This window comes from Perognathus longimembris, chromosome 22, assembly GCF_023159225.1.
Source record: "Perognathus longimembris pacificus isolate PPM17 chromosome 22, ASM2315922v1, whole genome shotgun sequence".
Taxonomy (NCBI): Eukaryota; Metazoa; Chordata; class Mammalia; order Rodentia; family Heteromyidae; genus Perognathus; species Perognathus longimembris.
Genome location: NC_063182.1, coordinates 11045118 through 11062083, shown reverse-complemented (window position 1 = coordinate 11062083; position 16966 = coordinate 11045118). Strand labels below are relative to the sequence as shown.

The 16966-nt window shown below is 43.0% G+C and overlaps 1 protein-coding gene across 1 annotated transcript; it reads right to left on the bottom strand.

Annotated features, from left to right (window-relative positions):
- Positions 1 to 49: 49 nt before the first annotated feature.
- On the bottom strand, positions 50 to 16644 carry LOC125339895 (betaine--homocysteine S-methyltransferase 1). Its single transcript, XM_048331233.1, has 8 exons — positions 16569 to 16644; positions 13007 to 13139; positions 11174 to 11292; positions 9539 to 9730; positions 8451 to 8598; positions 3629 to 3811; positions 1627 to 1855; positions 50 to 746 (listed from the first exon to the last, which is right to left on the bottom strand). The coding sequence occupies exons 1-8, from the start codon at positions 16599 to 16601 to the stop codon at positions 560 to 562; spliced, it is 1224 nt and encodes a 407-aa protein (XP_048187190.1). The 5' UTR covers positions 16602 to 16644; the 3' UTR covers positions 50 to 559.
- Between the last annotated feature and the right edge of the window lie 322 nt (positions 16645 to 16966).

Here is a 16966-nt window from a genome sequence, read left to right as displayed (position 1 = left end):
CAACCAGCATGTTTTATTAATGAAATAGGATGGAAAGGAACCAAAAATACCAGAATGGATCACATATTTTGTTTCAGGGGCTTTATGTTCCATGTTCCATTGGGTCATTATATAAATTGTTTCTTGCTAGGGGTCATGTTCAAATGAGTTTGGAAGCCATTTCCCAAGGCACCTTATCTGTCCCCAGCAGGTTAGTGTGTCATTTATGACAGCTTGTGCCTCATCCTCCTCGTGCCTAACTTCTTGAAGTAAGGTTAATGTTTGAATCACATTTCCCTTCCTGCAGTGAGTTCTGCAATGCCTTATATTTGATGGGCACTTAGGAAGCTTCTGTAAGACTTACTGCATGCTTTCCTGCTGTGGTTTCTAAGGAAACTTCTAACACATACTTTTAGATTTGTCAAGTGCTGTTTGTGATTCTATTTTCTTCTGCTAATACCAATTCTGTGTGTAGGCTGGCGTTAGTCAACACAAGCATTGCATTTTAGCCATCTTTTCCTTATTTCTGACTATTGTGGCCCAAACATAGAGGAAATGACCAAAACTAGTTGTGTTGTGGCTACTGTGGCGATTTGAATTTTTGTTTCTCAAAGAGCTCTCTCAGCTGCTGCTCCGATGTGGCTTCCTTCTGCTGCATCAGCTCTGCTGTCCCTTTGGTCACTCCCCACGCATCTGGCTTTGACAGGGAAGGGTTGTAGGGCCTGCCAGAGGCTATCCGAAGGTTCTGCCAGTACTCCTTCCGGGCCCTGAGTGAACAAAAGATACAGAATTGTGGCAGTCCTCCAGCCTCAGGCTCCTCCACCAGCATCAGGCTCCTCCCCCAAGATCACTCTCTAGCCACTGCTTTGAATCCACCCATCTTTGGAGCCATCTTTGGACTCTCACTGTCTCAATGAAGGCACATTGGGATCCACCTATACTATATATAAACAACTGTATCTGGTGCATATGTGGATTCAATTAATGTCTACTGTATGAAATAAATATGATCCCTCCATTCCCTCCATTTTCAAATCCTTCAAATCCCAACCCTCCAAACCTGTCTTCTATCTTTAAATTAGGCAGATAGTGGTTGTCTTTTAGCTTTTTTAAAAAAAGTCTATGCTGCTAGTAAAGCAGTTCTACTGGTTTTCTTTTCCCCAGTAGCCAGCAGTCTCCAAGTCAGAGACCACAAATTTATTTAGTATTCCTACTCCCTAGCAAAGGGCCAGATATGAATGTGTTTGTTTATTATTCATCTCTACCACTGGAATGTAAGTCTGAGAGCAAAGACCTTGCCTATTTCCTACTATTGCATTCTCAGCTCTGGAAATATGACACAAAACAGACACTTCATATTATTATAAAACTATACTTAAAAAATCACTACAAGTCATTGTTAGCATGGATGTTGTTTCACTAGAATACAATGCGGTGGTCACATTTCACCATCACTTAAATGACTTACATTTTATATTCTTAAAGCCTTCTCTAGAAATCATCTATAAGAATGTTTTATAAATACCTCTGTGGGAAAATCTAACTCCTCATCTTCGCAAAGCCAGGTAGTTCCTTCCTGACTTGCAGTGGCCTCCCTTGGACATCTGCACAAGTTTGGGTCAGCAAGTGTAGCTGGAAGATACTTACCTTGCTCGAATCCAGGGTTTGGTGTGCATGTCCAAACCGCTTCCCCAGCTACCGTGTTTCTCTGAAGCTGGTGGCAAAAACCCACGTTCTGGGGCTAGCTCTTCTGCAATTGCCCGGATGTGGTAGGGCTCAAATCCACAGCACCCGCCAATGTACCTGACCCCCAGGTTGTATGCCTCTCGGGCGTATTTTTGAATATCCCATCTGGTGGCAACTCTGGGCTCCAGTCCTGTAATAAATGAATATATGTACATCTTATTTTACATTGCGTGGTTGGTGGCCAGCTTTCTGGATGGTTCTCAATGATCCCTTTCCTGTGATATTCTCAGGGATGGTTTTTGGAATCGGAAATACATGGCAGGAGGGGTGGTCCGTGACTCTAGGGGCTAGGTTATAGAGAACATAGATTCTGCCTTGCTTTCTCTTGGGGCACTGATGCCAGCTGCCATGTTGTAAGAACACTCAAGCATCACCATAGAACTACCCATGATCTGAGAACTGACTTCTCTAGTCAACAGACAGCAAGAAGGTGATACCAACTCGCAAGTCACCTAAACAAGCTAGGAAGAAGATCCATAGTTTCTATTAGTCTTTCTGTGGCCTGCAGCAATGGCTAACATCTGGGCTGGAACCATTTAAGAGATCCTGAAGGAAAGCTCCAAGCCAAGCCCGTCTGGAATTTCTGATCCACAGAATTGGCAAGAAATAAACACTTGGATCTTAGAGCTGCTAAGTTTTTACCATAATATATTACACAGCAAAAGTAACACATGCCTTATCACCCTTCCTCTCTGGTTCTTCTACGTCTTCATCTTATGTCTTGCTTGTCTGAGCATCTCCAGAGAACAGAGGACATGGACTGAGGACTTTATAATAGGATGGGAAGTTGGCTCTGCCCTGCCCTGCCACCTCTATAGCTTGGAACTCAAGTTGGACTGAACCCCCTTTCCCATACCTCCTTTAGCCTCAATGCCAACAATTCCCTGGCCTCAATCTGCTTTGTCTCATCAACATCTATTGTACAGCAACCCAACCCAGCCCAAAAGGCTTTGGAGTGTCTGAGCCATGTTTACAAGAGGGACACAAGCTCTGGAGATCATAACTTAATTTTTTTCTGATGAGAAAATGAAGATCTAGAGGAGTTAAGGACTTCTTGAAGTTACACATCGTAACAACCGGATTAGAACCACAATCAACTCTGCCCATCCCCAATCTGGGAGGCAACTTTTATCACCAACCTCAGCATTTCTGCTTGCTTATCACATTTTGGTGGGGGATTGGCTTATCTCATCTTGTTTTCTTGCCCTTCTCCCACTTTAATATCAAAAGAATTTAGGCTGTAGGGAGAAGAACTAGAGGAAAAGAGATGAGAGTGTGCAGCATTTCTTTTTCTTTGGAGGGGGAAGGACTTAGGGCTTCAGCTTCATAAGCAGTCATTTTACTACTTGTGCCATGCCTCAAGCCCTGCTTTCATTTTATTTATTGTTGTCATTTGTGGAGCTCGATCTCAAGGCCTAGACACTGTCTCTGAGCCTTTTTTGCTAAAGGCTAGTTAGTGCTCTGCCACTTTGAGCCACAGTGTGCCTTCTGATTTTCTGGTTGTTAATTGGAGACAAGAATCTGATGGACTTTCCTACCTGGGCTGGCTTTGAACTGTGATCATCAGATCTCAGCCTCTTGAGTAGCTAGGATTATAGGAGTGAGCCACTGGCACCTGGCTATGATCTATTTTTTAGATAGGATCTTTTTCCTTCCTTCCTTCCTTCCTTCCTTCCTTCCTTCCTTCCTTCCTTCCTTCCTTCCTTCCTTCCTTCCTCCCTCCCTCCCTCCCTCTCTCCCTCGCTCCCTCCCTCCTTCCTCCTTTCCTCCCTTCCTCCCTGCCTGCCTCCCTGCCTGCCTCCCTCCCTCCCTCCCTCCCTCCCTCCCTCCCTCCCTCCCTTCCTTCAACTTGAAAATTTTCAAACAAAGATATTTAGACAACTTATACAAATGGCCATCTTACCAAAGGGGAATTCTGGGAGATCAATAAATCCTTGCTTGCCGCAGTCAGGGGTGTGGTAAGCCAAGGGCTGGCTCATCAGGTAAGCTTTCAACCGGGCGGCCTCCAAGCCCTCTTTCATTAGCTTCACTGTCTGTAAACTAATCGTGGGGTCGAAGTGGCAGTTCACCCCAATGATGGAGGCTCCTGCAAGTGGGAAGAACAGGTTAGATTTAAGGATGTACCCCATACTAGCAGGTCCCATGCTCCTCTTCCCACAGAGAAGCTTTTATTAGGACGAATCTGAGACGTGCCATTTGGTCCTCCCCACAAACCTGTCTCACCTGTGAGCAAGAATGATGGCTAGCCAGCAGGAAGTATTTTCTGAGAAAAGTGCCTGGGAGACTCTGGTATAATTGAAGTGTCACTTAAGCACATTTGGTTGTCCATCTTTTTATCCAAAAAAATCATTATTAGAGGTGTTTTTTGTTGTTGTTGTTGTTGTTTGAAATTTTAACAGTTTTTCAATGTTTGACATTGGGTTGCAAGCACAGTAATTTTTCAACACCCCAAGCTGCTAGATGGTACCTGTGTTTACCAAAGTGCTGCTCATTCAAGGCATAAACAAATCTTGCCTCTCACTCGGCCCATCTAGTAATTTCATGAGGCTTTTTGGGCATAATAGCAGAAAGTAATTTAGGTGAAAGATTTTCAGGAATCTGTTTTCTAGGAAGAATTTCTAGGAAGACTAGTGATTTGGAAAAAAAAAAGTCTCACAAATCTTTTGACTTGAGCTAACCAATATGTGTGACATCCTATCAATCATTTGGACAAGTTTTTCAATTACTGTTCCTTCCCCTGCCCCCAAGACTTACAGCTATATGCAGTTATCTTCTTAAGGCTTTCTTCGTGTGTGTGTGTGTGCGTGTGTGTGTGTGTGTGTGTGTGTCTGTGTCTGTGTCTGTGTGTGTATGTTTGGTTTGTGTTTGTGTGTGTATGTGCATACACTGGGACTGGGACTTGAACTCAGGGTCTGGGTACTGTCCCTGAGCTTTTTTGCTCAAGGTTGGTGCTCTACCACGTGAGCCACAGGCCAGCTTCCAGCTTGTTATGGTTAGTTGGAGATAAGAGGTTCATGGATTTTTTCTGCACAGGCTGGCTTTGAAACTTGATCCTCAGATTTCAGCCTGCTGAATAGTTAGGAATGTGGGCGTGAACTCTGATTCCTGGCTCCTGTTAAGTTTGATTTAATGAGAATACACTGTGTTTTAGAAGATTTATTTTTGAAAACTTTCTTTATATTTTTTACTTGTATCTGGACCAAGGATAATTTATCATAGCACTTATGAGACAGGATTTTGGAAATTTTCTCCTCCAGAGGATCTCAAAGACAGCATACATTATTCCATCCTTTCACAATGTAAAGAATTCCCAAGTAGAGTCCTTTTTTTTGACTTTTAAATTTTTGATAAAGTATATAATCACATGGCCATTTAAATCATTTTAAGTATACAGCTCAGTGATGTTAATCAAATCCACAATGCTTTGTAGCCATCATCATTACTTTCAAAGCCTTTCATTGCCTCAAAGAGAAAGTCTATAACCTTTAAGCAAAAACTCCAGTTTCCCCCTTTCTCCTTGCTTTCTGGCAATCACTAATCGAGTAAGAATAGGACTGCCCATTCCAAATATATAAGTAAAACCATATAATATTTGTTTGTTTTTGGTTTTTGCCAGTCCTGGGACTTGGACTCAGGGCCTGAGCACTGTCCCTGGCTTCTTTTTGCTCAAGGCTAGCACTCTGCCACTTGAGCCACAGCGCCACTTATGGCTTTTTCTGTTTATGTGGTGCTGAGGAATCGAACTCAGGGCTTCATGCATGCTAGGCAAGCACTCTACCACTAAGCCACCTTCCCAGCCTGGCCATATAGTACGTGTTCTCTTGTGAATGGCTTACGTAACTTTTCATGATGTTACCCAGTATAAAATATATTGGAGCAGTAGTCAAAGAGTATTCCATTGCATGGATCTACCAGGTTTTGTTTATGCATTCATCTATTGAAGGACTTCTGGGCTGTTTCTATCTCCCAAAATGACTTCTTTTGAAGGACCCAAAATGTTATACCTACATAGACATACCAAGAATAATGGCAGGCAAGAGCCTTGCTGGATGCAATGAAACTGACACCAATCTCCAAACCCCAGAAGAAGCATGCTGTATTTAGGGGCAGGTGACATGGTAGGCCTGACTGGGCTGGGCCTGCTGTCTGCACTTCATTCTTGTTCTGGTTAGGCGTCACTCTCCATGACTCCTCAGCTATAGATTTTGTCACCGTTCCCAGTGCTTCCAGCTTTGCTGATCCACACCAAGTTCCATTCCCCACCCCCAACCCCCAGTTTCCAAGATGCCCACTCTCTTGAGTGGTGCTCCTACCTCCCTAGCTACATTTTCTATTGTACTAATTCCTTTTTAGGCCTGTAGAATTCCAGTGTCCCCTTGAGTCTGCTTCTCTTCTCCATCTACACCTCCTTTTTCAGTCCAGAGCTTCGGTATCATATACACCCACCCCTCCCGTATGTCTCTCTCTATCCTGGACCTTTTCATTGAGTTCCAAACTTGCACAGTCAACAGCATACTTACATCTTCACTTGGGCTGTGATTTTTTTTTTTAAATATCGGACTGCCAAGGTTTCTTTTTCGTTAAACTTCATTACACGAATGAATTAGTGATACAATGACTATTTTTGTGGTGTCTAATGTATGGTTCTTTATAAAAGGTTATGGGGAAATGTACATATAGGACATTGTCCATGACACCAAAGATTTTATAATTTAGCTCAGAGCTTCCCAAAATTTAATCTATGGCAGTACATTTTTATGATTAATTAGGTCAGGCTGCAGCTCTTCACTGTATCACATTCTTGGAGAATGGTAATATACAAAAATGTATCAAAGATTCTGATCATTTCTTTCTTTTCTTTTTGCCCGTCCAGAAGCTTCAACTGTGGGCTTGGGCTCTGTCTCTGAACTTCTTTTTCTTTAGGAAAGCTCTCTATCACTTGAGCTACATGACCACTTCCAGCTTTTTTGAGTAGTTTATTAGAGATCAGAGTGTCATGGACTTTCCTGCCTGGGCTGGCTTCTAATGTGATCTTCAGATCTCCTCCTCCTGAGTAGCTAGGATTACAGGCATGAGCCAGTGGTGCCTGGCCTCTGATAATTTCTACAGTAAAGACACATATATAACTTGGCTAAAAAATTTTTTTGAGCCAGTCCTGTGGCTTGAACTCAGGGCCCAGGTATTGTCCCTAAACTTTTGTGCTCAAGAGTAATGCTCTCCCACTTGAGCTACAGCTCCATTTCTGAATTTTGGTGTTTAATTGAAGATAAGAGCCTCATGGATTTTCCTCCCTGGGCTGTATTTGAACTGCACCTTCTGATCCCAGCCTCCTGATTTGCTAGGATTATAGGATTGATCTACTGGCACTTGATTTTTAAAGTTTTACCAAGGATTTATTGTAGTTTAACCAGGTTATAGTAGGGAAAAATAGAAAATACAGAGAAACGTTTCCTGTTCTCCATGCAGGAAATGGGACTTGAAGACTCTCATAACTTGTTTTTTGTGTTTATTTCTTGTTGGTTCTGGTGATGCTGGGGCCTGAATTCAGAGTCTTAGCATAACTAATAACTAATAAATGTCATTTATGATATCAATAGAAGAGATTAAGTAAAATGTGTTATCATTGCTGAGAAGGGTTGTGATCACTTAGGATAGAGATGACCATATAAGCATTAACGAGTGTAGAATTTGAACTGAATAGTGAAAGATGGACTAGATTTATTAGATAACTATTTAAGTATGACTCTCCCACCCACTAGGCATGGTCTCTGCCTTTGTGGATGTTATAATCTAGTAAGGGAGTCAGACATTAAACAGAGACAAGATGAGGAAGGCCATGAAGGACATGGGGCATAAAACATGAAGGGCATCTGAACAGAATGTGGATGGAAGGATGAGATAGATGCTGGTCCGCATCTCAGCCCATTCCCCAAGCCCTAATGAAGGCCTGTTGAGATCTTTTTTTGAAAAATGACTTGTTCCTCATCAGCCCTATTATATATCTTTCACTCAAAATGAGGATTATACAATTTCATTCCTAAATATCAATATCTGTTATTGTTGATGACATGCATGTAAAAGATTTTTTATGAAAAAAGCAAGTGTTGAGTAAAGAATCAGACATTAAACAAATCACCACTCAAATTTTCTCCATTTGATAGTGACCTGGCCTCCTCCCTAGACAATGAATCACTCCTTGGCTTTAAAATAAGGCAGTTTTGAAAACAGTCCCTATAATTGAAACAAAGCCCGGTGCTAGGAGTGAAAATTGTATAAAAAGATATATTAGGTGGTCAGCATTTCTTATCCAAGAGTTTTTTTTGATTTATTACACCAATTATAAAGAGCAAAACATGCGTATAACTTACGAAAATGGAAAAACTTGGGCATAGAAGGCAAGTAATTTTCAAGTTATTAATGCTTAAATGCCTGTACTTCAGGCAAGTTTAAAATAAAACACAATTGATCCTAATGTTTCTCTTGACGTACCAAAGTGTCCTTCTCATTTTTATGTGCTAAAGTTTCCAGCAAAGTCCCTCCAAAAGAGAGTGTGTGTGTGTGTGTGCGTACATGTGTGTTAACTTTCCCCCAAAGTCAAATAAATTCATAGTTCTCCTGTTGCCATGTATCTCTTTGTAGTATGTGAAGGACTACACCTGGATTCCTGCAGGGATGTGTCTTTTGGGATGCTATTTTAAGACATTTGCAAATTGCAAACAAATTACCTGCTTTCACCAAGCGAACTGCACACTCGCCAGGGGTCACGCCATGTAGATCTCCTTCTGGGCCAATGCACATGGTAGCAGCCACTGGCTTGCCAGATGCTTTCAAGGCCTCCACTGCCCACACAGCTTCCTCCACGTGTTCAAAATACTGAAATCAGTTAGGGTTGTAATACTGTTAACTGTAAAGCGATGAGAACACCTACTTTATTGTTAACTATTATTTAATAAGATTTTTTAACACCAAATAGAATTAAATTGTAATTGCTTAGTGTGAATTACCGTCATAAGATTTTGCAAAGAGAAACTGTGTATCTTAGAAACTAGATGTGTTAGCATACTCCCACAGTCCTAGCACTTTGAGAGGCTGAAGGAGGATTGCAAGATTGAGACTGCTTGGGCTAACTAGTGACACTCAAAACAACAACATCACCCCCCCCCCCCCCCCCGCCACACACACACTACATTACGTTAACAGAATCAAAGTTCACAGAAGCCTTACAGTGGAAAAAGACTCTTCAGGGTACTGGTGGCTCATACCGGAAATCCTAGCTACTCAGGATGCTGAGATCTGAGGATCAGAGTTCAAAGCCAGCTCAGGCAGGAAAGTCTGTGAGACTTTTCCAGTTAGCGACCAGAAAACTGGAAGTGGAGCTGTGGATCAATGTGGTAGAGTGCTAGCCTTTCGCAAAAGTGCTCAGGGATAGTGCCTAGGCCCTGAGTTCAAGCCCCATGACCAACCAAAAAAAAAAAAAGGGCTGGGGATATGGCCTAGTGGCAAGAGTGCCTGCCTCATATACATGAGGCCCTGGGTTCGATTCCCCAGCACCACATATACAGAAAATGGCCAGAAGTGGCGCTGTGGCTCAAGTGGCAGAGTGCTAGCCTTGAGCACAAAGAAGCCAGGGACAGTGCTCAGGCCCTGAGTCTAAGCCCCAGGACTGGCCAAAAAAAAAAAAAAAAAAAAAAAGATTCCAAAAACTATGACTGTTACTAGTTTTTATTGGCTCTGGACTCCATTTTGATAGCGTGAGATCAACAGGCAGGAAAAGGGCACTTCATGTATCTGATCTTGGATCACCAGTGCTTACCTCTGCAATGAGGAAGTCCACGTTCTTCTTCATGAACACCTCTAACTGTTGGGTAAATATTTTCTTAACTTCAGTTTCACTCTTGCAGCTAAGATACGAAGGTGTCTGACTCACACCTCCGGCCACCAACGCGTCTCCCTCGTCAGCCACTTGCCGGGCAATGTCACACGCAGCTTCGTTGACTTTCTGCCCCTAAAATGGGTGACGATATATCTGCATTTGCGTGTGAAATTGAAAACTATCACTGGTGAAGCCCCTGCATCTCTCTCAACTTGATATTTGTAATTGTAATTTTACTCCAGAAAAGGGCACATAGGGAACAGGCCAGTGCTTTGCAAAGTGGTGCAGAAACAGCAGAATCGGCACTACTAAAAATGACACTGCCGAGGAATATAATGGTCGAAGCTGATTAATTGAGTGTATGGAATCACAGCAAAGGTCTGAGAGAAGGTAAAATGTATGGAAATGTCATAATTAAACTCCTTTGTACAATTAATATATGCTTATTTTTAAAACTTTTCTTTCATAAGAGGGTCTGATAGAGTATCTTCTAGTACCTAAGCTCAAGGCAAGAGTTTAGCAAATAATGGTGATGGTGAATGATTGGCTTTGATGATTAATAAGCTTAAGGTTTAGTTGAAATGGTGACAGAATTCACGGCTTTCAGTTGTTATGCATCTTCTCAACTGACAAATGCATTTTCAGTAAGGTCTTGGCTAATGGTTTTGAAGTTAAACTTGATCCTGGGATTTAGGTTAGCAGTTCTTTTTGTGCCTGTTTTGTTGTTTGAAACAAGGCCTCACTTGTGTTGCCCAGGCTAGCCTTGAATTTCTAGGCCCAAGTCATCCATCCTTCCACCTAAGCTTCCTTAGTAGCTGAGATTGTGCATCGTACCACCAAGGCTGGCTGGCCTAGGGCCGAAGGTCAGTGGTAGACCACTTGCCTCACATTTGTGCATTCTTGGCTTCCATCCTAGCATCACAAAATAAAAATAAAGTAACAAAAAAAGTTTTATCCTTAAACCATAACACTAATTAGACTCACAGAAATTTATATCTCCATGTGTATTGTAGAGATGAAACCATGCTAGGAAAAAGTTTGCCTAACTACACAAGACTGCACGAGCCTGTGATCTTTCCCAACACTGTGAGCATTAAAAAAAAGTGCATCATTGTAGAGATATCCACTTAGTAACTTAATCAAGAGACTGGCAGAGGCTGGGAATATGGCTTAGCAGTAAAGTGCTTGCCTTGCATGCACGAAGCTCTGGGTTTGATTCCCCAGCACCACATAAACAGAAAAAGCTGGAAGTGGCACTGTGGCTCAAATGGTAGAGTGCTAGCCTTGAGCAAAAAGAAGCCAAGGACAGTGCTCAGGCCCTGAGTCCAAGCCCCAGGACTGGCCAAAAAAAAAAAAAAAGAGACAGACTGGCAAGATAATTCATCATTAAGTAGCTCTCTTTAATCTGCTTTCCTGTTCATTTGCGAGATTACACCTAAAATCTAAGAGTGCAATTCACTGCCCTTCATTTTTGTAGTAGATGTCACAAAACTCAGAAGAGGCTGTAGTGTTTCCCTGTGAGGATTTGGGTGGTGGAGAGAACCTGTCTGTGAGGTCAGGACAGGCGCCACTCACTGATATCTTCTCTGCCACGTAGTTTCCTCTGTTCTCCAGCTTGTCTTCACTGGCATAGAAGGTGAAGGTCTGCATGACATTTGACCCAGCTCTAAGAAACTCGCGGTGAAGCTGGCGAACTGGGAGATTGCGTGGGGGGAAAAGCTGTCATTTCTGTTCATGTATTAATCCACAGTGTTTTCAAAAGACTCAGATAAACAGATAAAAAGACTCCTAAGACATGTGGCATTTGGTCATCTTGGGGGTTAACAAGGGAGAGAGATTTGTACCTCCTGCGAACCTGCTAAGGCTTGGTGGATGGGTATCTGAAGCTAGAGGCTCATGGTCTTACATTTCACTTTTAAAGATAGTTGGCATCTGTTGTGTCTATTGTCATTGGCTCTGTGTGTGTGGCACTCAGGAAGGAACAGCCTACTGTCCTGTCTTCAAAAAACTGTGTGAACCATCCAAGAATGACTGGCTGTGGACAGACAAGGGAGGAGGAAGGAGTTCCCACTAGAGCCATGGAGTAAAGGCATGAGGAAGGTCCCATAGAGGAAGAGTCATCTGAGCTGTATTTTGAGGAATTCAGTGTTCTTACCAAACATGGAAGGTGGTAAGGGCAACACCCAACAAGAAATTCAAGATTTTGTAATTCCAAAATTCAACAGGGTCAGATAAAATTCTGTAGCATTTCTTCAGGGGAATAATACATCTGCAACTAAGTCATTTGGGAGCAAACGGCAACCTGAACTAACACAAGGGTGTTTGTAAGTGCATGCTCATTGATATGGTAGTCATATATGTTGATACAAAAAAGTATATATATATATATATGATTACTTGCTGTGTGTGTGTGTGTGTGTGTGTGTGTGTGTGGCACATGTGCACACATGTGCTTTAGGCCAATAGGAATGTTTTGTAATATGAAGCATACATACTGTTCTAATTTTCCAAATAGATTCAAAGCTACGTTTGATCCCAAATGGTTTGGATAAAGCATTGTGGACATGCAGCATATACTTTTCTTTATTGCTGTCTCTGGCACTAAAAAGTAAGGCCTGGTCACCAATCATGTAAACTATTTCCGGGCTGGGAATGTGGCTTAGTGGCAGAGTGCTTGCTTAGCATGCATGAAGCCCTGAGTTTGATTCCTTGGTATCACATAAACAGAAAAAGCCGGAAGTGGTATCATGGCTTCAAGTGGTAGAGTGCTAGTCTTGAGCACAGAGAGGCCAAAAAAGAAAAAAATGGTTCCAGTAGAGCCTACATCAAGCTAGGTGCTGGCAGAGCCAAATACCATAGAAGACTTGAAGCCCTGGCTAAAAGGATTAAACTGAATGATTTGGTGTCATAGAGTTTCTATTAATTCAGCATTCAGCTTTCAGAAGAAAAAGCAAATACTAAACACACATAAGCCTCCAGTAAACTAGACACACCTGGCCAAGTAATAAAGCTGAGCTGTTTCTCATAAAAGAGAATGGCTGGCGCATCCTACCGGCCTTGGCAAAGCCTAGTAGGTGGCAGCCAGTTGGGGGTGGGGAGGAAATTGAGGGACTACCAGGCAAAGTGCTGATGGATCATCTACATGGATATTGAAGTCAGGTAGACTGGTGAGGTGGGATAGTCAGCCAGCTTTAAACTCATATAGAGTGAGAGGCAGGGGAAGGAGGTCTGTAGCTGACAACAGCAGGAATAATGTTTGTAAATCTATCTGGACTTCCCTAGCAGGGCCCAGCAGCCAAGAACAAGTTTCTGCAAAGTATTGCATCCATGTATCTGTTTTGATTTTGCCCATGAGTGTGGATCCATAGAATGTCCATCTGAGAACTTAGAATAGAGCCAGGCACCAACCTGCCTCAGGGTGCTCCACAGCCGCTTCTGGGGTCCAGGGTCCAGCCTTTACATAGCCCCTCTTCTCCAGGGCAAAGACAAACCCTCCATCTCCAATCACAACCTCTCCTGCGTTTAAGCGTTCTAGGATGCCCTGGAATTACAGATGAAGATGAGAAAGGAGTTTATTTTTTAAGACAACTTTATGTTTTAGTGCTTTGGCTAAACATCCTTGAGAAGTATAATTTCTTTAAAATTCTTATGAAAAAATACATTAAATATTTTATAGATAAATTTATGGCAGAATACTCATAGAGTGAAAATGTATGTGTTTATGTGTATGTGCGGTATGGGGTGGCATCTTTTAGAACACAGGAAAGCGTATTCAGGCTGGAGGTAATAACTCAGTGGTAGAGCATTTGCCTGGCTTGCCTGGGCCCCTCCCCACCACCAAATGCACATTCTTTTAAATGTTTGCATATAAGGTTGTTGTCAACTACAGTCACCCTAATGAGGAGCTCTCTGTCTCTCTCTGTCTCTTTCCATTTTCCTCTCTCTTTCTGTATTGGCCTTGTGCATGCTAGGCAAGTGTTCTACAAGGGAGCCACACCAATCCACAGCCCTGCATACTCCTGTTCTATCAATAAACTAGAGGGTTTAAGAGGTAGAAATTCTTATGATACTATGTACACATTTCAAAGACTGAAAAGTCACAAGATATATAACTGAAGGAAGAAGATTCTAACATAGGTGACTAAATCATTTAAAGGACTTTTCTCTCTGGCATTGAAGTTCATTTTTCACAGCAGCAGCTTTGCTATGCTTCTGAGAGACTGAGATGATTTATGTCCTGCACTACTCCAAGAACAGGGAAAAAGATGAGTAAAACATTTATGAAATGGTTTCCAGTCCATTCTCCACACCTATTCCATTTGCAATACTCTGCAAGAATCACCCTAACTTTAATGTGTAAGAAATGAATTTTGAATTGAATATTTTAAAGGGTTTTGTAGATTCGAAAGCAATTTACTAGTATAACTGAATATTTTTGTTTGTTTTTGCAATTTTGGAGACTCATAGACTTTAAATAAAAAGTACCCTACATTTCATTTAGGTTGCTGTTTCTGGTTTTATAAATGAGAAATTAAAGCCCAGAGTCCCTGAGTAATTTATACAAAGTCTTCCAGACTCTTTTGTCCTAAAATGCTATCCTAGATTTGACTGTAAATTGAATTGAAGGCGAGAGTGAGACAACCACAAGAAAACTCTGGACACTAAAGAGGAATTTGGAATCTACTCACTCTGTTTCATTTATTACTAATGCAAGTGGACACATTTTTTTAAGTGGATATAACAAGAACTATATAAATGTGTGAGGCATTCATAAGATTGTGCACCCAATTCCTCTTCACTTGCTTAGAGCCTTTCTCATTACAGCTGTCTTCCCCTCCACAGCTCCATTCCACGCCATTTGGACAGCAAGTACACAGAGAGAAGAAACCAGGGCATTTTTACCTTAGAGCAAGAAGTTAAGTGGAGGATTGTACGATTTACTCTTGAATACCTTTTTTAATCAAAAACTTTTCAAGCCTGGATGACCAAAGGTTATCAAACAACTACAAAAATACAGAACTATCTACATGTGGTTTTTGAAACCCAAATATTTGGCATGATTACAATGTGTCTAAATGCTTGTCTTAAAACAGCAGCTATGATCATTGTGACATAGTTAGAAAGAAAAAATTACCTGTCTATATCTATCTATATAATCCCCACCCACACCAACACCCACACACGTTTCCACCAATGCAGTTATATCCTAAACATGAGAAGAAACACATCAATGAGCCATGACTTCCTACCAACTTTTGTTTTGGTAATAATTCATGAATTTTGGCAGTTGATACCTCTCATTAAATGTGTGTTTTCAAACTTCAGTATCACATTATAACACAGCACCACTGTGTTAAATCTGTTTTGTAGCAGGGTAGAAGGGGGTGATTCAGTGAACATACTGGAATGTGCTATGAAAAGGATACGTGTGTGTGTGTGTGTGTGTGTGTGTGTTATCAGCCCATTTTTTTTTTTTTGCCTTGACAGCAACTAGCAGAATATACGGCAAATGTGATGAGCATCGTTCTTGGTGTTACTAGTTGTTTCTAATGAATTTGTATTAGCTTGGCCACATACTTTATACTCATACACACAAACATATTACTGTCCACATTTTATCACTGATGGGGGAATGAGGGAAACACTTTACCCCATTGGATCCACCTGTGGCTTAGATAATTCTTCAGAGACCATTGTTTAAAATGTTGAAAAATTTGAATTTGCATCTGAAGGGGTTCGAATCCATGGCTATATAAATGGGGTCAAACCAAGGAAAACAATCAATTGAATCTTTGTAGGGATCATTCTTTCAGGTCTACAATGGACTATTCACTTAGTAAACGTATGGGGACTGGCAGTGCTTCACAAACCTACTTCAACTGATAACAGCCTACAATGTGTCATGTCAGCATCAGGGCATGGCCCTGAAAATATTTAATTAAATTCACTTTTTTTTTCCTGTGAAAAGGACTTTTTGATTTGTTGGTGGCTCCTTTAAAAAGTGGGCAACCTATCAGGGCTTCACTGCCCTGCGTGCCCTCACAAATCAAGGGTTAACAGTTGGCCTGGACCATGCTGCCTCTCAGTTATCTCCTGGTGGCAGGTGCAAAGGGTCACACACATTCTGTCCTCCCTCCATCCTTCCCTCCCTTCACACCATCTATAAGGGATGCTGGTCATCCCCTCCCAGGAAGCCCTGGGGAAAGTGAAGTGATGGGCTGGTTAGCCAGGAGCTAGATAGACCTGCTGGGTTAGAGGTCTGAACAATCTTAACCTGCAGCTTTTCCTTAACATCTTCCAATCATTTGGCCCAGTTCTTCTCCAACTGTTTTTGAAGCTGGAGTGGTGAGTTGCCCTGTGATTGTTGAAACAAATTGTGGATGAAACCTACCATCACCCCACCAACGTCTGGCCTCAGTAGGGCAGCCACGGGGCGCAGGAAGAACCAGGCAGGCAGGGAGGTCTCTGGGGCACAGCGCATGCGCGCTTCGAGGCACGCAGATGGGAAACGGTCCCATCTGCGTCCTCGCGCTCCCATCCATCTGGCTGGCGCCCAGCCGCACCTACATCCTTCAAGCTGCCAACCCGCCCTACTACCTTCATGGGCAGGAAATGGAGCCCGTGGGTCTAGAGTAGCCTTTCTGAGAAGTAATCTGGGCTTGGGACACTGCACTTTGGAAGAATCTGGGAGTTTGGAAGCCCCTTCAAAGTGCCTTTGGGCACAGGAGGCCAGAATGGCAGGGCTTACTCCGGTCCAAAGGGCAGCTGGGGATGGAGAGAAGGAACTCCAGGGGCACGCCCTGGACCTAGCGTTCGGAGTGGGGGCTCGGAAGTCCGTGGCTCCCCGAAGGAGACGCTGTGGGTGGAGGCCGGCGCGGAGGAGGGTGCTTGGTCTGCAGCCAGGCGCCGGAAGCCTTGGCGCTCTCCCCGAGGTTCGTCCCCAGAACCCTCACTCTCCCTGCACACTCACCCTCTTGGATTTTTTTCCCCCAATGGGTGGCATCTTCGTGATGTGGGACGGGCACTCCGCAGCTGTGGACCCACCAGGAGAGCCTTTCCTCTGGCAAAGCTGGCGCTACAGCAGCCCCGGCTGCCTCATCCCTTTATACCTCCTGGCTGGCCTGCGGGGTGGGTTTCCAGCCCCGGCTTGGTCCAACGCGAGCCTCAGGCAGGGAACACGCCTACCAGTCTGATTCGGGCCAGCTGGCCATTCGGAAGCTCCCGATGAGGATATGTGGAGATTGTTTTCCCAAGTGGGTGGGAACACCGACCAAGAAGATCACGGGGAAAACTGAGATTGCCAGGCGCTCGCTGATCTATGCACTGCCCCCGACCTTGATCTAGTGCTATCTTGCCCAGGAGCCATGT